This window comes from Convolutriloba macropyga, chromosome 8 (genome assembly GCF_964194025.1).
Source record: "Convolutriloba macropyga chromosome 8, txConMacr16.3, whole genome shotgun sequence".
In the NCBI taxonomy this organism is placed as follows: domain Eukaryota; kingdom Metazoa; phylum Xenacoelomorpha; order Acoela; family Convolutidae; genus Convolutriloba; species Convolutriloba macropyga.
Window position 1 is genome coordinate 56,821,286 of NC_134475.1, and position 24,926 is coordinate 56,846,211.

The 24,926-nt window shown below is 36.9% G+C and overlaps 1 protein-coding gene across 1 annotated transcript in view; it reads right to left on the bottom strand.

Moving 5' to 3' along the window:
* The window catches only part of LOC142345121 (uncharacterized), a 143,318-nt gene that overhangs the window by 39,415 nt on the left and 78,977 nt on the right, over positions 1 to 24,926 (bottom strand). Inside the window, exon 6 of the mRNA XM_075397208.1 lies at positions 210 to 371. Coding sequence (XP_075253323.1) covers positions 210 to 371 — 162 coding nt within the window. The remainder of the gene's footprint in view (positions 1 to 209; positions 372 to 24,926) is intronic.

Here is a 24,926-nt window from a genome sequence, read left to right on the forward strand (position 1 = left end):
AATGGTTTTTGCACCGTGAATTTCATTGTTCCGGCAGTTGCAGTGCACTGAGCGTTTCAGACTGTCGCTCGACCTTTAAAAAGGCACTAAGGACCTCAATAATACCGGATATTAAATGGACACCCCCCCCCCCCCCCCCCCGGTACGATATTCATCCCCGACCCTGGGGCACAATGTACAAGTGGAAGTCATCCGGAAATTTTTATTACCTGCAGTTTTTGAGGAAACGCAGTTTCAGATTTGCACAGTGGTGGATCTGCGCATGCTTTCCCCCACCCAATAGCAGTCACTGTGTCGCCCTGTGTCGGCTGGTCTTCCATTGCGTTGGGAACACCAATTGGTGACACTGTCTCCGAAAGCTCCATCGGGTACTTAATAAACAAGGAGTGCTAATTTGCGGTTACATAATGGTAAAAACTTAAAACTGCTCGTACTACAAGATCAATTTGATCAGTCAGAATGTCAATATTTTAAGCTCCCCGGGTCGAAGTTTTTGGGTGAATTTTTGTAAGAAATGCAGTGAAGTTTATCAAGTCAGAAATAATCATGAAAAAGACTTATAGGAGAAATCATTATTCAAAAGCATTAATTTTTATATCACCAAAACCTAGCCCAAAAAAAAAATTTCCAAAAGAAAACATTCAATCAAAAATTTTAACATTGAATCCAGCAAAAACGCACTGCTATACTGTATTTAAAAACCGCAAACACAAAAATTGAAAAAAAGAATCAAGACCAAAATTTTCAGTTCAAATTTTTAATTCTGAAACTAATAAAAGCAAGGTCAAAGGCACTACAAAATTGGAGGAAATGCTGATAGATACATGCTACAGTGTGGAGAACACAGAACTTCTGAAAAGGTAAGAAAACTAAATCGTAATTTTGAAAAGTAAAAAGTAAAACCAAATCGGAAATTCTAAATATAAATCAATAAAAAAATCTTTCAGCAAAAAAGCATGTATTTTAAATATTAAAGAATCCAAGCTCAAAAATTGAATACCTTTCTTCCTGTCTCAGTAAGAAGTGAAAACAGTTCAAGCTCGAATTTCTAAAGAATTTGAAAAAAAGTCAAAACAAGGTCAAATTTTTCACTCAATTTCAACGGCTTGCCAAAACTACTAACTTAATAGTAAAAAAACTTAACTCCTTTATGATCGATCCACGTGAAATGTTTTTGAAAGAGTTTCAGGTAACTAACTAGAAAATACAAACAAAAAACTAAGAAACTTTGGCGAAAATCGCCAAAACTGGATTAATTTGTGTACTATTTTAAAAAAAATATGTCACGTCAAAAGGAGGCCTTTATTCATAAATATCAAAGAGACGTTGTCATGTTTACTGAACTGATAGAATTAGTCAGTTCAAAGCTCTAAAATTAAGAAATTGATGGAAAAAAGCCCAAAAAACTGTCAAAAAATTGAAAAATACGTGCCAATTTTGCGCTTGAAACAAATTATTTGGCGCGCAAAATCATTGTAGTATCGATTTCAAAAGGTTGCAAATTGGGCAGCATCGATTAAAACATATTTATAAAAAAAACCAATTTACAGTAAAAAATAGGCCAAATAGACAAAAACACGCCTAAAAACTTGTTGTCATCTATTCGCGCCAATCTCTCAAAAACACTTTTCAAAGTCATAAAGTCAATAACACAAAGCAGCGCATAATCAAAAAACTTCTCTTGCTAAAAAATGAGTTCATATGGCACCTTTACAATTTGAACAAATAATAACTCCGGTAAAAAAACCATTAAGAAAACCAATACACCTCTGTGAGTTCAGGAGAAAGTCAGTTATAGCCTCAGTTGTTGCTTCGCGGCTATTAATGAAAACTTATTTCAAATATACACAAAATACATATCACAAACATGCAAAACCACGAACATAAGTTTCACAAACCTAATGTCAGAGGTTAAACAATTTGTATCAAAAACAATCACGAAAGTCAGCCTAGAGCTCATTCTTAGTGGAAAAAATTGCGGCTAGGAGTGGCAAAACAACAGTATACTGCTGTATTGGAGGTTTACGGAATGTAAATGACGTTAAAATGTGTCAGAAGAAATTATCACGTCAAAAAGAGGCCTTGAATTCACAAATATCAAAATGACTTTGTCATGTTTACTGAACTGATAGAAATAGTCAGCTCAAAGCTCTAAAATGAAGAAATTGATGGAAAAAGCCCCCAAAATTGTCAAAAATTTAAAAAAATACGTGCCAATTTTGCGCTTGAAACGAATTAGTAGCCGCGCAAAAATTTTGTGAAACCAATTTCAGAGGGTTAAATATTCATGCAGCATCGATTAAAACATATTTTTAAAAAACAATTACAATATAAAATGGACCATAGACAAAAACACGGCTAAAAACCTGTTGTCATCTATATGCACCAATCTCTCAAAAACACTTTTCAAAGTCATAAAGTCAATAACACAAAGCAGCGCATAATCAAATAACTTTTTTTGCTAAAAAAATGAGTTCATATGGCACCTTTACTATTTGAACAATTAATAACTCCGGTAAAAAAACGGTTAAGAAAACCAATACACCTCTGTGAGTTCAAGAGAAAGTCAGTTATAGCGTCAGTTGTTGCTTTGCGGCTATTAATGAAAACTAATTTCAAATATACACAAAATATATATCACAAACATGCAAAACCACGAACCTTAGTTTCACAAACCTAATATCATAGGTTAAACTATTTGTATCAAAAACAATCACGAAAGTCAGCCTAGAGCTCATTCTTAGTGGAAAAAATTGCGGCTAGGAGTGGCAAAAAAATAGTATATTTCTGTATTGGAGGTTTACGGAATGTAAATGACGTTAAAATGTGTCAGAAGAAAATATCACGTCAAACCGAGGCCTTCAATTCACAAATATCAAAATGACATTGTCATACTTACTGAACTGATGGAAATAGTAATCTCAAAGCTCTAAAATGAAGAAATTGATGGAAAAAAGCCCCAAAACAGGCCAAAAATTTAAAAAATACATGCCAATTTTGCGCTTGAAATGAATTAGTAGCCGCGCAAAAATTTTGTGAAACCAATTTCAGAGGGTTAAATATTCATGCAGCATCGATTAAAACATATTTTTAAAAAACAATTACAATATAAAATGGACCATAGACAAAAACACGGCTAAAAACCTGTTGTCATCTAAATGTACCATTTTTTCAAAAATATTTTTCAATGTCAAATATCATTCACTCACCGCAGCGCTTGATCATATAACTTCTCTCGCCCAAAAAATGAATTCATATGGCAATTTTATCGTTTGAACAAATCATACATCCTGTGAGAAAACGGCTAAGAAAATCAATACACCTCTATGAGTTCAATGGAAGGTCAGTAATAGCCTCAGTTGTTGCTTCGTGGCTATTAATGAAAACTAATTGCAATTATAAAAAAAAATTTTATCATCAACATGCCAAACCACAAAACACTTAATATCACAAACCTAAAATCATAGGTTTAATATATTGCATCAAAAACAATCAAGAAATTAAGCTTAAGCTCATTCTTAAAGGAAAAAAATGCGGCTATGAGAGGAAAAAATAAAACAATATATTGCCGTATTGGAGATTTACGGAGTGTAAATGACGTTAAAATGTGTGTCAGGCGCTGAAATAAATAGGTAACAAAAACTCCCCACGTAACCAACCATTAATAACTTTGCTCATGTTCAACAAAAAGCATGTCAAGACTTAGTGAAAGAAAATTATTATACAGTATTCACGTCAGTCATTGTTCAAAAAGTATGTTACAAATTTCAAATCCAACTAACCAAAAAATTTATATTCGTCCTACTAGTATTATTAAAGAGTTAAAAAAGAATTTTCAAAAATTTTGATCAAAAAATATTCAGAATATTCTCTAAAGGGAACCTATCAAAGTCCCGCGACAAGAACACTAACGAAACGTTTGACTACATTATAAACAGAAAACTCAAGTTTTTGTGCGGAAAAGAAGAAAGAACAATTACGTCTAAGACCGAATATACCAACAGACTCTTACGTTTTTATACCGAGCATACCAAACCTCTATTGCGTCCAAAAATCTTAAGATTTCTACGTCGGTATCGCCTTTTTTTTCGGTATTCAGCATGAGAGAAATTTGCTGACGTCGTTTTTTAAACGTGAGGTTGATTATCTTCATTTTTTTCTGAATTTAAGAACAATCCCGTCTCGTTGAAACAATTACTCGTTACTATTGATTTCTCGGTTTTCTTACCACGACAGGTAAGGTGCACGGTCTGTAGGAAGAATCCCCTAGAAAAGCGGAACAAAAACAGTCGCAATGTTCGGTTTCAAACGACACCAACCGTAAAACATAAACCGACAAATGTCGGAAGAATTGCTCTTAAACGATGGGCAAGGCAATTTAATTCAAGTGCTGCAGCCTAGATCAATTTTTCTTTATCGGCGCAAAACCTTAGCCCCTCCCGAGATTCGAACCCCTCTCCTCCCGATCCACAACCACACGCACTAACCACTGCGCTAAGAATCACTTAACTCTGATATTCTGCAACCGTTTTTATATTAGCAACACGCTTTACTTCGGAACAAAAGAGATCACTCAAAAATGAAGAACGAAAGCGTGAAAAAGTCATGGGAGATGTCAAGGAATGTTCTAGAGGAAAAGCTCAAAATTGTCAAGCGAAAAATTTGCATTAAAAAACATAACCAGTAGAAAACCGGAAACGACCCGAAGCGTCGTGCAATTTAATCTCTAACGTAATTCCACCAAAATCACAATATCACCAAAGACAAGAAACAACCAAAAACTGTTAACCTAAAGACCTGTGAAGTGTTTTAATAAACGCAGGCATAACCATTAATTCAAAGAAGGTATGTGACAAGGTCTGAAAGCTGATTAGTGGGGGAGTGGGGTTGGGGGTTGGCGTGGAGAAGAGGATTAGTGGGGGGGGGAGTAGTTTGGGGGGATAGAGGTAATTAAGTGGGATCAAAATTGTCAAAATGATCTCTTCACCTTGAAAAACTTGGTCAGTAACCAATTGCTATACATTGCAAAATAGGCTTTTGTTAAAATCCAATGTTCGAAAACTCGTTTTGCAAGGAAGAGAAGATTAAACACGAAGATATTCGGAAAACAATATCATTGTTGGCTGAAATCAAAGTAAGATTTGGCGCTAGCTTTTATAGGATTTTAGTGAAAGAAAGAAACAAAAAGAGCATAAAATGTTTTGTTCAATATAGGCTTCTAGTTTGCAATTCTAGCCAATATAGGCCTATGAAAGCTAAACGCTGATTCTAGAACCTCAGCTGAGGCTTCATTTTTTTTTCACGAAAACACCATCTAAACACGTGAAAGCTCTCGTTGTAAAAGAGTTTGTCTTTTGCTAATATCTAGCTGTCTGGAGGAATTTCGATAGCCAGTTATCTGACACTAAGTCAACATTGAAGTCGCCCATTATAATTGTTTGTAAGACTGTGATGCGACTGATGGCGGTTTTGAAGATTTTCTAATTGCTGCGTTTCCTTTTTGGTCGATGGTGCCCAATGGGAACTTTTTGGCTGAAAAAAAATAATTTGAAATCCTGAAGACGTTCAAAATTCAAAAATTAAGCATCAAATGACAACTATTTCAATGATGAACACAAAAACTAGCCAAAAGAGAATTTGAATTTAATTATTTTACAGGATTCCTCTTAACCAATTAAGCTCCCTAATACTAAGAGACCGGTAAGCATATAAAATTTTCTTCGAATTTTTTCCTCTCGAAACGGTCAATCATAATGAACTGTGTAGATTCAACTCGTTCCCCCTTGATCTCTACTTGTATGTTTTTGTAACAATAAACTGCAATCCCAGCAGGTTCTCGTTTTGTTGCAGGCCAATCAAAACGTTGCAATGTAAAGTCAGGAAGCTCGAAGTTCGGATTGTCATCGCAGCTCATAAAACGAGTTTCTGCAAAACCACGATATCAGATTTCGAATAGATCATAGAGCTTGTAATACAAGTAAAAAAAATAGAGAGGCTTTGAATCTTATGAAAGACAACGTTTAGGAAATGCTCATCTCGTTTAGGAAATGACAGAGTAAATTGAAGAGGTGCTTCTTATACCAATCGTTCCATTTCCAAAATTGCTTTCTCGTTTGCTTTGATTAAGTTGGCGAACAGATGACCAATCATGTAAATGCCCTCATCAAAAAGACTCCTGCTGAGACCCATAAAATGCAAAGCTGGAACAGGCCCTTCGCTCTCAAAATCACAGGCTATTCCACTGTGGACGTCTTTACCTTGAAATATATGAATTGAAAGTGCAGAGGCCTGTGTAATTTTGTAATTGGAAACTAAACTCTCTCGATTGAAAGACTTCTGGTGAACTCCCTTCTGTTGACCACGCGAAAAGTTCGTACAGATTTTTGTATAGGTGTCCAATTCTAAGAAGTTTGTTTAGGATACTCAGCTTCGAACATCTCATGAGCTTTTCCTCCTGTTAAATTATCTTCAGAAAAAATCCATAGTGTTTTTGAGCCGTTTTTTTCTAAAATGATATCAATCAGTTTAGCAACTAATCCGTTGACAAAGCCATCCTCTTTGTCAATATTAGTTGTAACAATATACGGCAAACCCACAGAAACCTTTAAATTTGAAGGTAAACCAGCTGTCCTCAGTCATAGTTTCAGCTGCCTTAAGTGCCTCGGTGGTCACAATATTGCTCCTGTTGAATTCTCCCTTCAGACAATCAATAGTTTCAATTGAAAACTCATCACCCGTATGCTCCGCTAGCACTTTTTCGTTAAGCGCTTTTACTTTGACGTTGAGCCTACAAACCTGTGGGGTACCTGGTGGAAACGGCCGTTTCGGTAGATTGTTCAATTGTGTGTAGTCTTCAGGCAAGAGTTCTCCAACACGTAGCCGCCGCAGCAGCTGACACCAGGAATTGTCTTTTTGACGCATAACTTCCGTCACTTCAAACACCTGAGACTTTTGTCCACACATTCTCTGCAATGTCATAGTACTATCCTCCACTAGGCTCAAAAACAAATTTCCATTCCGAACTGGTTCCAACTGAAGTAAATCACCAAAACAAAGAACCGTAAAGCCTCCGAAGGGCCGATCTATTGTTGTTATGCTTCTAAGGCTCTTGGATACATTTCAAGAAGTTGCTACCAACAAAAAATATCTCGTCAATCTTTAATATTTTGAGCTGAGACAAAGAACATCGATAAGTGTTCAAAGTACATGTAGAATTTTTACGAACAGCGTGTAGAGACGTCCCTAAGTTAGGACCCAATAAACTATGCAAAGTGGTACCTTGAATACCTTTTGCGGCCATTCCCGTATAAGCGCTTAAATGAACACTAGGTTTATGTACATTCATGAAGTGATCTCAAAATAGACGAATGAGACCTTGTTAGACAACAAAAAAACAAAAACGCTCAGAGTATTTCATCAATGAAACTTGAAAAAACTTATAAAGGTTACGTGACCAATAAACTTTTACCAGGTCCAGCACATCCAGTCAAAAACCACAAACCTCAATTAGAAACATTGCAGAGCAAACGATTCGATTCGCAAAAAAAGAATTTCAAGAAGGAACAGTTGATATTTCTCGTTGAGCAACAATACCATTTCATAAAATCATTATCTGTTTGAAACTCTGGCATTTTGATAAATCTGTTGTCATCTAGATCGACAGTATTTGTGGCATCCCTTCTCCTTGAAAACTTTCACCATCGTCCATTGACCAAAAATTTGGAGCAACACAAGAGAGAGCTGAGCCTTCCGTTACCTCTGGCTGTTCGCGCAATTTTTTCGGGGCACTTTCTATGTCAACATCTCAGTAACAAATGATCACGTAAATTCAATTAACGCTCTTCGTAGGTGAAGAATTTCCCAAAATATCTGACTCATCTTTGAACCGAAAGTCATTTTAGAGCATCGATTGCTCACGGTAGAATTTTTTGGGGTTTGCTTTTTCCGAATAATTAACGAAACGAGTGACCCAAAATTTTTTCTGTTTTGAATTCGTCTAGCTTTCTGTTTGTTTTTCAGGTTTATTATTGATGTTGGGAGGGCTTCTTCGTCTGAATCATTGTCAACTTTTGAAAGAGGATCACTGACATCAGTACCATTTTTTGGTTTGAGGCCATTGTAAACTCGGACATCCACTTTGCTGGAAAGATACTTTCCAAAACGTCGGGATGATAAGCTTAACGAATTTGAAAATTCTCCATATAAAACCTTCGCAACCATCAGCGAGCTGGGCTATTTGCTCCGGAGATTTAAGCATAACTGCACAATTTTCCGGTGTTGACGTGTTCGCAAACACGACTTTTCGCATAGAATACAGGAGAGGTTGCTGAAGAAGTAAAATGCAAGCCTCTTGTGCGCAAAGCTCGTTCGAACTAACAAACATTGATCCTATTGACCTGAGTTGTTCAAGTGTCGGATTGTTTGGTTGGTTCTTTAGCTCTTGGTTGGCAGTTTTCACAGAGTCGCTCATTCCTATCTTAGGTTTTGAAAGGTAACTACATCTATATTTAGCTGCAACATAAGCAGAAGTGATGAACTGCAAATCCGTATTGTCACGCCAAAGATAAAGCAGAAAAGGATTATATGATTTGACATAGGCTCCCTCTGAAGAAACACTTTTGGTTGTATTACACAGAACCTCAGTGCATTCACATATTGCTGGTTGCTCAGAGCGCACTTCCGGAGAAAATCGTCAAGAGAGACATCGTCCTTACGCTTGAAGGATTCAAAAACTTATATAATCCTTGTGTAGCTCCGCCTTGCTTCTAAAACATATTCTTCAGGCGTGTCAACAGCGTGGGCTTGGACTACTGTAGTTTTTCTCATGGGGGGGTACAGGCAATTCAAATCGACAGTTACCTCTGTTACCTTTAAAGCAAGTTTGTTTATGTCGATGTTGCTACAATTGAGCTGGTAAATTCCAATCCACATTGGTCAATAAAATTCGTGCAAGCAAATAAAGCGATACATTGCAACACCTGTCAACAAAGTCTTCAATTACTGCGTCACTGCGTTTGTCAAATACTGGTGAGTTTATAACATAGGCGAGAAGATGTACGTGAGCTCATCCTCCGAAATGCGATTCAACAGAGCCGATGTAATCAACAACATCACCGATCGGTCCATTGCTGTTCTGCGAAGCATTTTGCAGCAAAAAGTTCAACTTTTTATGGAAGTTACGCACAATCTCGGTATTCTTGTATTAGCTAAGGTTTTTCAGAGAAGGATATCTGCAAATTCGATCTCAGACGATACTGGAAGATCAAGATATTTTGATTGATACAATATCTTGAGTAAATCAGGCCAATGGGCCTCGGGCATGTTAAGAGTAAGAAAGAACGCCGGAGATCCAAGTTGCCGCACCCATACCAGATACTTTCATTGTAAAGACTTGAAGTAGGCCAGAGAAAAACTCCGGGTTGAAAGGAATGAAAAACCTATGTCTTCTAAAATGAACTGTTCAAGATCTTAACACTTGACTTCTTTTGCTGAGCAATCTTTCAAGTATCTCTTTCTCAACGTAACGGAAGCTTAATGGGACGTTTGCAAAATTTGCAACTTGTTAACTTAGGAAAACTTGTTATATCTATGACGTGAAAAACGCCTATCGACTAATTGAAGCTCGGCTTTGCAAACTCTGCTGAAAGGGACCTTATTGTATTTGCCAACTGTACGCGACGAACCAGCAAAGAGAGTGGGGTAAGCCATTTCTTCAGAGAACTCATCGTAACAGGAGTATTATTCTCTGCTGGCGCAATACTGGGCTTGCTATCAAAACGTTACTCCAACGGTAGCTGATTAACCATAGTTTCAAAGTAGACACAGATTTAATCGCATATTTCTTCGTGAATTAATCCCTTAATTAACTGGAGTTTTTAAAAATTCATTCTCAGTATGAAAGTTTTCTAAGCTCCAATCTTTGTTGTAATCAATTGCTCTACGTTTGTATTCGGATGTCAATAACAAGAAGACAGCAGCTCTGTGAACAAGTTAGGACCGGACATACGAGTTTAAATATGGATACTTGTCCTGTTGACGTCTCCTGAAGTCAACGCACGGAAGATCTGTTGGGGCCCAATTTCTTGGTACTGCATCAATTGCATGCACAAAATTGTTAGGAACATTAACAATCCCTCCCTTGCAAGCAAATTGTCCTCCGGAGACGCTCTCAAGAATACGTATGAAAGGAATATTTATGGTCAAAAAATGTTCTTCAGGAACATTGAGTTGCTTTAGTTCTAAGGGTAACCCAACCCGTGCAAAAACCATTGAGGGCAGTTTCAGGTGGCACTTTCTTTGTTTTCACATGCGTTCCTCAAAGATGACAAATGAAAACAAAACCATCTACACTCAGAAGAAACTGCATCTCATTCAAAATTGGCGTCTGCTCAGTCAGGGTTTTCAAAAAACAGCTCAATTTCTTGACCTGATCTCTGTAAAAAATGGTTATATGAAGTGCGAACGAACTCTAAACAGTTATTATTAATATATTGATTAAATTGAAATGCCATCACAGAGCAATGTTCCAGGTTTGTTTTCACCTTTTCTCTGTTTCTCTGTTTCTCTGCTTCACCTTGTGATATTTTGCTTATCCTTCACAGTCTGAAGGTTTCGTTTTCGAACCTCGGGGTCTAATTGACGCTTTTAAACGTTTTCCAAATTCTCTTTTTGGACTCCGGGTTCAGTAGTTGTTTTCTGCTGCCTTCCAAGTTTTTCTGTTTTATCTCAGGGTCCTGTACTCTTTTTTTAACTAAATTGAGCTGTATGCGCGTCTATCATCGCTTCGTTTTGTGGCAAGTTTGTCCACGTCGTTTTCTTCTGTCTGTGGACGTCTTTTAAGGTCATTGGCAGTATAAATCTGAGTATTAGGTTTGAAAATAGAGCGCTCCTTAAACATATACAGATTAGGATGCCGAGTTTGCTTTACAGGCGCCTTTTTATACCATCCATAGCTCAAGTGCACGAACATATTGCTGTTAAATAGTATCACCAACCCACATAGATCAACAATTTTGGTTGTCATAAATTGATGAAAAGGAGGAACAGAAAAGATGACATTTATCTAAAGCACAACTCCACTCTCGATATGAGTAGAGACCAGAAATTTGATCTTCATCGCATTGGCAGTCGTGTTTGACAACAGGAAGGAGAGCGATTGAAAAAGTGAGTTGTCACCATCGATAGCATCTTCACATTCAAATTTTTGCAAAAACATGGTGGAAGAAATTAGTGAACAGCGTTAAGACAAGAGGGGATAGAAATTGAAGTCTTGAGCATAATGTTCACAAACAACCTGTTGAAAATTTAAGCTTGTTGGTTCAAAGAATTCATCATCTCCAGTATTGCCGCAATGCACAATTCCAGTAAAAATTGAACCCCTGACTATTTTTGGTAATTCACAAAGTCGACTTCAGTCTGATCTGTGGCCACACCAAATTTGACTTTTTGGTACTTTTGTAAAGATTTTTGAGCAATGTGACGTCTTACTTGTTTCGATAGGACAAGCTTGCCATATGTTTGGATCACAAGCAGGATGAACTTGGAGTGAAGTGTTCACTCTGATGACAAATGTAAAAAGAGAAGCGCGAGTCCCCAGTAAAAGGCAAAAATTTTGTCCAACTGCAAAATGTGTAACCGAAAACCGTGCAACTGGAAAGATTTGCAAATGAAAAAATTTCAACGTCTGTTCCATCGGCATTATTCCACATTCCGCTCTTTCTCAGCTATTGTTCTACATTATTAAACGCACGCAGAAGTTTTTCTGGAAGCCATGCCAAACTACCAAGTTGATTACATATAATCGAACGAAGTCGTTCATCATTGTTTATTGCTCCAGAAATTAAAATTAACAGAGAGGTAAAACCAAACAGTTTCCATCTCCTAGAACATTTTGAAGCGTTAATTGCTGTTGCTGAGATATCGATAGGTCAAGGAAAGTTACGTACTGCGAGCTCCAAGCAAAGTGACATCGTTAAAAACCATTGTCTTGACAGATGTTCAAAATTCACGGAGATGATGGTTTAAAACGACCTCCAGAAGCAGCAGGCAATTCAATTTGGAGTGTTTGAATGTTCTCCTCCATCAATCATGCTCGACATATGCAAAAACTGGAAAATAAAACACAGATTTTTGCAACGTAGTGTACAGAGCCGTCTACAAAACAACATAGTTGTTTGATGTGTTCCAGCAACACAAAAAGATGCCTTTTGCGCACAAATTCAACTACCGTAAGAATCGCTTTGGACGGTACTACTTAAAAACTCGTTCATTGACAGTTTAAGATTCCAGAAAGTGATGCAAATCTCCAAAAGCCATTGCTGTTAAATTCTTAAAGCTCATGTAACAAAATATAATATTGGAAGACGTACATTCGCAAAATTGACTTCAAAAAGCAATCAGCCGTCACTGGTCGAAAATTAAAGCTTGTCAATACACAATTAGCCGAAAGTGATTCTGATGAAATAGGTTGGAGTCCATTAAAGCAGAATGGTACGTTATTGTTTCTAAAAACCCAATGAACTCATCTTAAATAATGTCTACAGCGCGTTTCTAACAAGCCTGTTGAAATAAGCAAAGAAAACTCTAATTACGTCTCACGACTGCAATATATGTCGCCAAAAGATGAAAATAATTAATGGTATAACAATTTATCAACAATCAGCACAAAATTCAAACAACAGAACTAGTAACCAAGTTATGTAAAAATGCTTCATTAGAACTTCATAGAACTGTATTTTGAATGCAGCTAACATCTCTTAGTGTTTGCGGTTATCATTTGAGTAACGTGTTTATGAACAACTATGTCAAAGCAGTTGGTTTGAATATAGCCACGATTTTCGACGTTTTCAGGCAGCAGACTGGAATCAAGCTCGAATGTCCTTCCGCTGATTTTCACATGATAGATCACTTGTTTTGTGTCACATTTCTTCACAGTTTCAGGCTTTCCGCAAAAAATGCAAGCTGGGCAATTCACTTTTTGCCTGCCATCACTAACTTCTGGCAACGCAGATCCACAGCACACATTTGGTGTTCAATGCATGAGACATCGTCAACAGAAACGTTGGACAAGTGTTCAACAGCACACGTATTCTCAATCTTGGAGACTTAAATGAGCTAAATTTTCAGATAAGTAACAAATTTATTATTTATACTGACAAAATGCTAATAAAATGTTCCCTGATCTCATTAAAGAGAGTAGCAATTTGTTTTTCTTAAAAAAATGGCATGACGATATATTCCAGAGTTTTTCTGTAATCACGTTTGCTATTTTTTTTACAACACTATAAATAAAAAAAATTCACCATGAAGTAGGCTTTGTTCTGGAACCATCCAACTTTTCCACGGGCTCGATATCGGGAACCTATTTAAAGCTGTTTCGGGAAGCCACTTCTTCACAACTAGTTCAAAACTTGAGCTGTCTTTGAAGCTATACTTCGCGATTTATTTTAAGCCATGAAAAACAGAGGAAAGCTGGCTTTGAAGGGTTGCAATTATCTCAACAGCTGCCCCCTCAGCAGCTTTCCCAGTGTAGAGGTCCAGAAAACTCACCTCAGCAAAATCAGGGAGGATGGGACATCGTTCCCAATTTATTTCAGGAGAGTAAGATATAGACAGTTGTAAATTGCAGTACAAAATTTGAAACTTGGAATCAATAGTTTTGCCAACGTTCACAACTTGTTGCGTCGCCTCCGCGTCTTTTAAAATTACGAAGAGCATTTTGTTTAAACAAGCCGCTTTAACCCAACCACTTCTTGTTTGCACAACAAATTTGACAGGCTCCTCTTTCTAAGAGTTTAAGAGGAAACATGATGAAATAGTCCAGGGCATTCTTGTTCGGTATTTTTTGATTTCATTCTGGCACTAAAAAAAGCTGTTACAGAATTGACCTGAACATTACAACTGATTGTATTGTATATTGAAAAACATTCAGGTAGCTCAGAATTTGACCAATGTTGATCTATCTTACGAAGAAAACATTAGAAGAGAAAAAATTTTCATGAAAGTAATTTTTATCATGGCAATTAGATTTCACTCAGTAAGAGGTATCGATTTGTTTACACGGCAAAAGAAAAAAAAGAGGACTTGATTATACTCAAGATAAGGTCTTCACTTATTACAACATCGAACAGTTGCTCAACTAAATACTGATGGATATCACTTTTGATGGGAAGCAGTTCATTGGATAGCAATTTTTTTTACCGTCAATCGCCACCTTGTTCGTCAAAATTTTAGTCCACAACCCTTTAGGATCTTCAAAACACCGGAAAAATCACAAGCCCTGAATCTCATTTTGTCCTCAAGATTCTCGGAATCTTTGATCAATGCAACGCAACACACACTTGGACAGCAAGCACAGAGGAGATCAGATATCGTCAAAGACCACATTTTTCATATCAAGAATCTCATCTGCGAAAAAGAGGGATTGAGCCTAAACATTTGAATAGTTGAACAAATTTGCAGACGAAAACGAAAAAATATGATGCAAAACTTTTTTCACAGATAAATGGACATAATAAAAAAAGTAAATAACTAATGTTAGATTAGAGATGATTTTCAGAGTTCTACTAATTGGAAAAAACTGTTTATTGCTGCAACAATGTATTTATAAAGGAATTACGTGTGATAAACTATTATGTAAACAGTTCTCTATTTTGTCGTACAAATGCGAGTAAACTTTAGATAGGAATCAAAACACGACAAAAAAATTTTCAACTGAAAAAACTAAAAAGTAAAAACTTTGAGAGACAAATGCCACAAATTAGATCTGGTTTGCATGTCATCCAACACGTCCAGACATTTTGTGTTTCCGATCAAAATCAGGCACTGACTTTGGATTCCACCTTTTGACTATCATCTCATTTTCCTCAAACCTGTAATGTGCAATCTCGCGGACTGCCTTGAACTCGGATTGTAGTAGCTCCCGGTACATGCCTCTCACTTCGACAAGAGAGCCTAAACCTACATCACCAGTAAGATATGTGAATTAGGGATGAATTTGATGCTTCACCGGAACTGGGACATGGCCTCAAGGCCCACAAGACAACGCAAAGTGTCAAGTTCCTCATGCGATTAAAAGTGAAAAACCTCTCAAGTACCTGTTGGCTGAAATGTACAGATTGCTTTGAAAGTTTGACTCCAATAAAAAGTCTTTTTCAGTCAAATCTGTGCAAATTGTTTGCACAAAACTGTTCTCTAATTGCACCATAAACTCAAAAGAGCACAAACCATTGCAGTCTATTTTTGGTAGCGTCACACAGTAAACAAAGTCTTGAGAAACACTGAATCCGCCACTCAAAGAAGTATCACTAAATATATTTCTGAAAAAAATCTGAGCCACTAATAATTACAGTAATCTGAGGCTTTAAAGCTACTCCAACCGGGAAACCTGAAAACAATGTCTTTGTTCAAGATACAGTGAGGTAATATACTATAATAAACGACTGAACGATATTAAAGCAAACCTAAATCACACTCTACTAATGACAGATAAATAATGCAAACTAGTTATCTACTATTCTAAAGGATATTGAGCTGGCAGATGACTGATGGCTATTGAAGGCACCCTAACTGTCCCCTAAAAACAGACACACAAATCAAAACGAATCATTGACATTAAAACTAGGCCAATCTATGCTACCTAACTACAAAGTGCATACTCCATGTACCTTGAGGGAAATCACATTGGAAGTCGAAGGGGGACATCAGAGAATTTAGAGCCACCCACTCCCGATACCTATTAATAAAGTCTTTATTCAATGAACAATGAATACCAAAGAAAACGAGTGAGGGATATTAAAGAAACCCTTACCCACCCTCTACTACGGAACGACCAATAAAGCAAACCAATTATCTACTAGTCCAGGGTAAATTGAGTTACGTTCTTCTATTGGGTATTAAAGGCAGCCTAACCCTCCCACTAATAATTGATATCAGAATGAAAGCCAATAAGTGAAACTGAAGCTATTTGATTCCCCTGATACCTAATATGAAGTGCTTAATCAATGTACACTGAGGTAATATATCGTAGAAAACCATTGAGTGACAGTAAGCTACCCTACACAAATCTCCTACTACTAAACGAACAATAAAACAAACTAAGATCTACCATTCCAGTGTAAATTGAGGTAACATAATCTTGAGGGAAACTAAAGGCGAGCCAAACATACCCTAACCTTCAATTTGAAGCCAATTGAAAGCCATTAATGGATATAAAGCTACACAAAATTCCCAATTGCTAATAAAGAATACTTATTCAATGCACCTTGATAGTATAGGAAAAAATTAATGAACATTAAAGCTACCCTAACCAACCATCTACTACTGAGCGAGCAAAAAAAACAAACTAAGTATCTACTAATGTCAAGTATACTGAAATAATCTACTAATGATGAAATTTAGAGCACCCAAAATTTCCCCTTTGTACTGGATAATAAACTGAATTCCATTTAAAGACGTGAAAGCTACCCTAACACTCTTCCATGCAATGGTATTTAAAAACTTTCTGATTCAATATACATTGAGGTAACATAGCATAGAAAACCATTGAGGGGTGATAAATCTACCCAAAGCCCCCTATTTTAGTGACCAAACAAAACCTGGAGTTGATACGAGAAATCACAATGAAAGCCAAAGATGGAAATTAGAGAATTTAGAGCTACCCACTCCCGATACCTAATAACAAAGTTTTAATTCAATGTACATTGAATACAAAAAAACCTATTAAGGGACATTAAGGAAACCCTTACTCTCATCTACTACTGAACACCCAATAAAGCAAACTAATTATCTACTAGTCCACGGTGAATTGAGTTAACAAGTTATTGATGGATATTAAAGGCACCCTAACTCTCACCATAATACTGGATATCCAATTGAAAGCCATTAGGGGACATGCAAAGGAAATTGAAAATTTGCTGAGTCAATGTACATTGAGGCAACATATTACAGAAAACCATTGAGTTGTGATAAATCTACTGAAACCCACCCTAATTGAGTGACCAAAAAGAAAACTTGGAGTGGATACTGGAAATCACATTAAAAGTCAAAGACGGACATCAAAGACTTTTGAGCTACGCATTCCCGATATCTAATAACACAGTCTTTACACAATGGACCTTCAATACAATAGACAAACAACTGAGGGACATTAAAGAAACCCCTACCGACCCTCTAAAACTGAAGAACCACTACAGCAAACAGTTTATCTACTAGTTCAGGGTAAATTGAGTTAACATGCTATTAAAGGGTAAAAAATGCAGCCTAACTCTCCCCCTAATAATTGGTATCAGAATGAAAGCCAATGAGTGAAAATGAAGCTATTCGATTCCCCTGATACCTAATATGAAAGTGCTTAATCTATGTACACTGAGGTAATATATCGTAGAAAACCATTGAGTGACATTAAGCTATCCTACACAGCTCTCCTACAACTAAATGAACTTTGAAACAAACTAAAGGTCTACTAGTCCAATGTAAATTGAGGCAACATACTAGTAATGGGTATTAAAGGCATCCTAACCCTCCTCCTAAAAGTTGATGCCCAAATTAAAGCCAGGAGGTGACAATGAAGCTATGCGAATCTCCCGATACATAATAGCAAAGTGCTTAATCACTGCTTACTGAGGTAATATATCGTAGAATGCCATTGAGTGACAGTCAGCTACCCTACACAACTCCCCTACTATTATATGTGCAAAGAAAACAAAATAAAGATCTACTAGTGTAGTTTAAATTGAGGTAACATACTATTGAGGGAAACTTAAGGCACCTCAATCCTCCCCATAGTACTTGATATCCAATTGAAAGCCACTAAGGGACATAAAGCTACGCAAACCAACCAATTACTAATAAAGAATCGTCATTCAATGTACATTTAGGTAATATTGTACAGGAAACAATCAAGGAACATTAAAGCTACCCTAACACACCCTCTACTACTGAGCGAACAATAAAACAAATAATTTAGTTATCTACTTGTTCCAGGTATACTGAGTTATTGTACTTTTGATGAAAATTAGACCAGAGTAATTTTCTGGATAATACATTGAAGTCCATTGAGAGACGTGAAAGTTACCCTACCATCATCAAAGGCAAAGGAATTGAGCAAACTGCTGACTCAATCTAAGTTGAGGTAATTTACCATAGAAAACCATTGGGGTGATAAATCCACCCAAACTAATTGAGTGACAAAAAAACTTGGAGTGGATACTGGATGTCACATTGAAATTCAAAGACGGACATTAGAGAATTTAGAGCTACCCACTCCTGTTACCTAAGAACGATTCGTTATTCAATGTACATTGAAGATCACAGAAAACGATTGAGTGATATCAAAGAGACCCTAACCCACCCTCTGCTACGGACCCTACTCTATCTAAATTCAGAGAATTTAGAGCTACCTACTACTTATACCTAATAACAATGTGTTTATTCAATGTACATTGAATACAATAAAAAATAATTGAGGGATATTAAAGAAACCCTTACCCACCGTCTACTAATGAACAACAAATAAAGAAAACTAATTATCTACTAGTCCAGGGTAAATCTAGTTAACCTTCTATTGATGGGTAATAAAGGCAGCCTAACCCTCCCCCTAAAAATTGATATCGGGACGAAAGGCGATAAGTGACGGTGAAGCTACCCTGCTACCTATAGCAATGTGCTTAATCAATGTACACTGAGGTAATATATCACAAAAAACAACGAAGTATAGTAAGCTACCCTACAACCCCTACTATTAAACGAAAAATAAACAAACTAAGGATCTACTAGTCAAGTGTAATTTGAGGTAACAAAATATTGAGGGAAACTAAAGGCACACTAACCCTCCCCATGAAACTGGATATCCAATTGAATGCCGTTGAGAAACATAGAGCTATCCAAAACCCCGATTCCTAATGAAGAATTCTTATTCAATGTACTTTTAGGTAATATAGTATAAGAAACAATCAAGGAACACAAAAGCTACCATAAACCACCCTCTACTACTGATTGAGCAATAAAACAAACTAAGTATCTTCTATTGCCAGGTAAACAGTTGATTTACTATTCATGAAAAACACACCACACTGAACTTCCCCTATTATTCGATAAATTGAAGTCCATTGAGAGACCTGAAAGCTACCCTACCCCCCTCTCCAGTCAAAGCTTTTGAAAAACTTGCTGTATCAATGTAAATTGAGGCAACATACCATAGGAAACCATTGAGGGGTGATAATTCTACTCAAACCCACTAATTGAGCGACCAAAAAAGACTTGGAGTGGATACTGGAAGTCACATTGAAAGTCAAAGACGGACATAGGAGAATTTAGAGCTACCCACCCCGGTTACAAAAGAACGATTCATTATTCAATGTACATTGAAGACCACAGAAAACGATTGAGTGATATCAAAGAGACCCTAGCCCACCTTCTACTACGGAACGATCAATTAAGCAAACTAATTATCTACTAGTCCAGGGTAAATTGAGTTAACATACTATTGATGGGTATTAAATGCACCCTAACCCGCCCCCTAATAATTGATATCCGACTGAAAGCCGGTAAGTGATGATAAGCTACCCGAAACACTGCTTCCTAATAGCAAAGTGCGTATTCACTGTACAGTTAGGTAAGAAATCATAGAGAACCATTGAGTTACAGTAAGCTGCCCTACGAAATCCCCCTACTACTAAACAAAAAAAATAAGGATCTACTAGCCCAGTGTAAATTGAGTTAACATACTATTGATGGGTATTAAAGGCACCCTAACCCGCCCCCTATTAATTGATATCCGACTGAAAGCCGGTAAGTGATGATAAGCTACCCGAAACACTGCTTGCTAATAGCAAAGTGCGTATTCACTGTACAGTTAGGTAAGAAATCATAGAGAACCATTGAGTTACAGTAAGCTGCCCTACAAAATCCCCCCAACTACTAAACAAAAAAAATAAGGATCTACTAGCCCAGAGTCCATTGAGCGACGTGAAAGTTACCCTACAATCATCAAAGGAAGAGGAATTAAGAAAACTGCTGACTCAATCTAAGTTGAGGTAATTTACCATAGAAAACCATTGGGGTGATAAATCCACCCAAACTAATTGAGTGACAAAAAAACTTGAAGTGGATACTGGATGTCACATTGAAATTCAAAGACGGACATTAGAGAATTTAGAGCTACCCACTCCTGTTACCTAAGAACGATTCGTTATTCAATGTACATTGAAGATCACAGAAAACGATTGAGTGATATCAAAGAGACCCTAACCCACCCTCTACTACGGACCCTACTCTATCTCATTTCAGAGAATTTAGAGCTACTTACTACTTATACATAATAACAATGTGTTTATTCAATGTACATTGAATACTATAAAAAATAATTGAGGGATATTAAAGAAACCCTTACCCACCGTCTACTACTGAATAACAAATAAAGAAAGCTAATTATCTACTAGTCCAGGGTAAATCTAGTTAACCTTCTATTGATGGGTAATAAAGGCAGCCTAACCCTCCCCCTAAAAATTGATATCAGGACGAAAGGCGATAAGTGACGGTGAAGCTACCCTGATACCTATAGCAATGTGCTTAATCAATGTACACTGAGGAAATATATCACAAAAAACAACGAAGTATGGTAAGCTACACTACAACCCCTACTATTAAACGAAAAATAAACAAACTAAGGATCTACTAGTCAAGTGTAATTTGAGGTAACAGAATATTGAGGGAAACTAAAGGCACACAAACCCTCCCCATAAAACTGGATATCCAATTGAATGCCGTTAAGAAACATAGAGCTATCCAAAACCCCGATTCCTAATAAAGAATTCTTATTCAATGTACTTTTAGGTAATATAGTATAAGAAACAATCAAGGAACACAAAAGCTACCATAAACCACCCTCTACTACTGATTGAGCAATAAAACAAACTAAGTATCTACTATTGCCAGGTAAACAGTTGATTTACTTTCATGAAAAATACACCACACTGAACTTCCCCTATTATTCAGTAAATTGAAGTCCATTGAGAGACCTGAAAGCTACCCTACCCCCCTCTCCAGGCAAAGCTTTTGAAAAACTTGTATCAATGTAAATTGAGGCAACATACCATAGGAAACCATTGAGGGGTGATAATTCTACTCAAACCCACTAATTGAGCGACCAAAAAAAGACTTGGAGTGGATACTGGAAGTCACATTGAAAGTCAAAGACGGACATTGGAGAATTTAGAGCTACCCAACCCGGTTACGTAAGAACGATTCGTTATTCAATGTACATTGAAGACCACAGAAAACGATTGAGTGATATCAAAGAGACCCTAGCCCACCTTCTACTACGGAACGATCAATTAAGCAAACTAATTATCTACTAGTCCAGGGTAAATTGAGTTAACATACTATTGATGGGCGTTAAAGGCACCCTAACCCACCCCCTAATAATTGATATCCGACTGAAAGCCGGTAAGTGATGATAAGCTACCCGAAACACTGCTTCCTAATAGAAAAGTGCGTATTCACTGTACAGTTAGGTAAGAAATCATAGAGAACCATTGAGTTACAGTAAGCTGCCCTACGAAATCCCCCTACTACTAAACAAAAAAAATAAGGATCTACTAGCCCAGTGTAAATTGAGTTAACATACTATTAATGGGTATTAAAGGCACCCTAACCCGGCCCCTAATAATTGATATCCGACTGAAAGCCGGTAAGTGATGATAAGCTACCCGAAACACTGCTTCCTAATAGCAAAGTGCGTATTCACTGTACACTTAGGTAAGAAATCATAGAGAACCATTGAGTTACAGTAAGCTGCCCTACAAAGTCCCCCCAACTACTAAACAAATAAAATAAGGATCTACTAGCCCAGTGTAAATTGAGTTAACATACTATTGAGGGAAACTAAAGGCACATTACCCTCACCATAAACCGGATGTCCAAGTGAAAGACATTATTAGACATAGAGCTACACAAAACCCCGAATCCAAATAAAGAATCCAATTCATTGTACATTGAAGTAATATATTACAGGAAACAATCAAAGAACACAAAAGCTACCCTAAGCCACCCTCTGCTACTGAGCAAGCAATAAAATAAACTAAGTATCTACTATTGACAGGTAAACAGTTAATACACTATTCATGAGAATTAAACCCCCCTTAACTTCTCCTTAATATTGGATAAATTGAAGTCCATTGAGAGACCAGAAATCTGCCCTACCTCCTACCCAAAGCAAAGGATTTTGAAAAAGTGCTGAATCAACGTAATTTGAGGCAATATACCGTAGAAAGCCATTCAGGGGTTATAATTCTACCCAAACTAATTGAGAGACCAAAAAGACTTGAAGTGGATACTGGAAGTCACATTGAAAGTCAAAGGCGGATATTAGAGAATTTAGAGCTACCCACTCCTGATACCTAATAACAAAATCGCTTTTCAATGTAAGTTGAAGACCATAGTAAATGAGTGAGTGATATTAAAGAAAACCTAACCCAACCTCTACAACAAAACGATCAACAAAGCAAACTAATTACCTACTAGTCCAGGGTAAATTGAGTTAACCTACTATTGATGGGTATTGAAGGCACCCTAACCCTCCCCCTAATAGCTGATACCCGACTGAAAGCCTGTAAATGATGATAAGCTACCCGAAACCCTGCTTGCTTATAGCAAAGTGAGTATTCAGTGTACAGTGATGTAAAAATCATAGAAAACCATTGAGTTACGGTAAGCTGCCTTACATAACTCCCCTACTACTAAACGAAAAAAACTAAGGATCTACTAGCCCAGTGTAAATTTGAGGTAACATACTATTGATGGAAACTAAAGACACACTAACCCTCACCATAAAACCGGATATCCAATTGAAAGCCATTAATAAACCTAGAGCTACACGAAACCCCGAATCCTAATAAAGAATCCTTATTCAATGTACATTGAAATAATATGGTACAGGAAACAATCAAGGAACACAAAAGCTACCCTAACCCACCCTCTACTACTGAGCAAGCAATAAAACAAACTAAGTATCTACTATTTACAGGTAAACTGTTAATACAATATTCATGGAATTAAACCACCCTTAACTTCTCCTTAATAATGGATAAATTGAAGTTCATTGAGAGACCTGAAATCTACCCTACCCCCCTATCCCAAGCAAAGGATTTTGAAAACTTGCTGAATCAATGTAATTTGAGGCAATATACCGCAGAAAGCCATTGGGGGTTTATAATTCTACCCAAACTAATTGAGAGACCAAAAAGACTTGAAGTGGATACTGGAAGTCACATTGAAAGTCAAAGGCGGATATTAGAGAATTTAGAGCTACCCACTCCTGATACCTAATAACAAAGTCGTTTTTCAATGTATATTGAAGACCATAGTAAATGAGTGAGTGATATTAAAGAAAACCTAACCCAACCTCTACAACAAAACGATCAACAAAGCAAACTAATTACCTATTAGTCCAGGGTAAATTGAGTTAACCTACTATTGATGGGTATTGAAGGCACCCTGTCCCTCCCCTAATAACTGATACCCCACTGAAAGCCTGTAAATGATGATAAGCTTCCCGAAACCCTGCTTCCTAATAGCAAAGTGAGTATTCAGTGTACAGTGAGGTAAAAAAAATCATAGAAAACCATTGAGTTACAGTGAACTGCCCTAAATAACTCCCCTACTGCTAAAAGAGAAAAAACTGAGGAGCTATTAGCCCAGTGTAAATTTGAGGTAACATACTATTGAGGGAAACTAAAGACACACTAATCCTCACCATAAAACCGGATATTCAATTGAAAGCCATTAATAAACATAGAGCTACACAAAACCCCGAATCCTAATAAAGAATCCTTATTCGATGTACATTGGGGTAATATAGTATAGGAAACAATCAAGGAACACAAAAGCTACCCTAACCCACCTTCTACTACTGAGCGAGCAATAAAACAAACTAAGTATCTTCTATTTCCAGGTAAACAGTTAATACACTATTCATGAAAAATAAACCAACCTGAACTTACCCTAATATTGGATAAATTGAAGTCCATTGAGAGACCTGAAAGCCACCCTACCCCCCGGCCTCCCCAGGCAAAGGCTTTTGAAAACTTTCTGAATCAATGTAAATTGAGGCAATATACTATAGAAAACCATTGAGGGGTAATAATTCTACCCAGTCCCACTAATTGAGCGACCAAAAAGACTTGGAGTGGATACTGGAAGTCACCTTGAAAGTCAAAGACGGACATTAGAGAATTTAGAGCTAGCCACTCCCTATACCTAATAACAAAGTTCTTATTCAATGTACATTTAAGACCATTGAAAACGATTGAGTGATATCAAAGAAACCGTAACCCACCCTCTACTACAGAACGATCGATAAAGCAAACTAATTATCTACTAGTCCTGCGAAAATTGAGTTAAAATACTCTTGATGGGTATTAAAGACACCGTAGCTTTCCCCCTAATAATTTATATCCGTGATGATAAGCGTCCCGACACCCTGCTTCCTAATAGCAAAGTGCTTATTCAATGTACACTGATGTAAAAAATCCTTGAAAACCATTGAAATACAGTAAGCTGCCCTACACAACCCCCTAATACTAAACAAAAAAATTAAGGACCTACTAGCCCAGTGTTAATTGAGGTAACATACTATTGAGGGAAACTAAAGGCACACTAACCTTCCTCGCAAAACCGGATATCCAATTGAAAGCCATTATTAAACAAAGAGCTACACAAAACCCCGAATCCTAATAGAGAATCTTTGTTCAATGTACATTAAGGTTATATAGTATAGGAAACAATCAATAAACATGAAAGCTACCCTAACAGACCCTCTTCAACTGAGCGACAATTAAAACAAACAAACTAAGTATCTAATAGTGCCAGGTATACTGATTTAAAGTAACATTGATAAAAATTAGACCAGTCTAAATTGCGCCCTTATA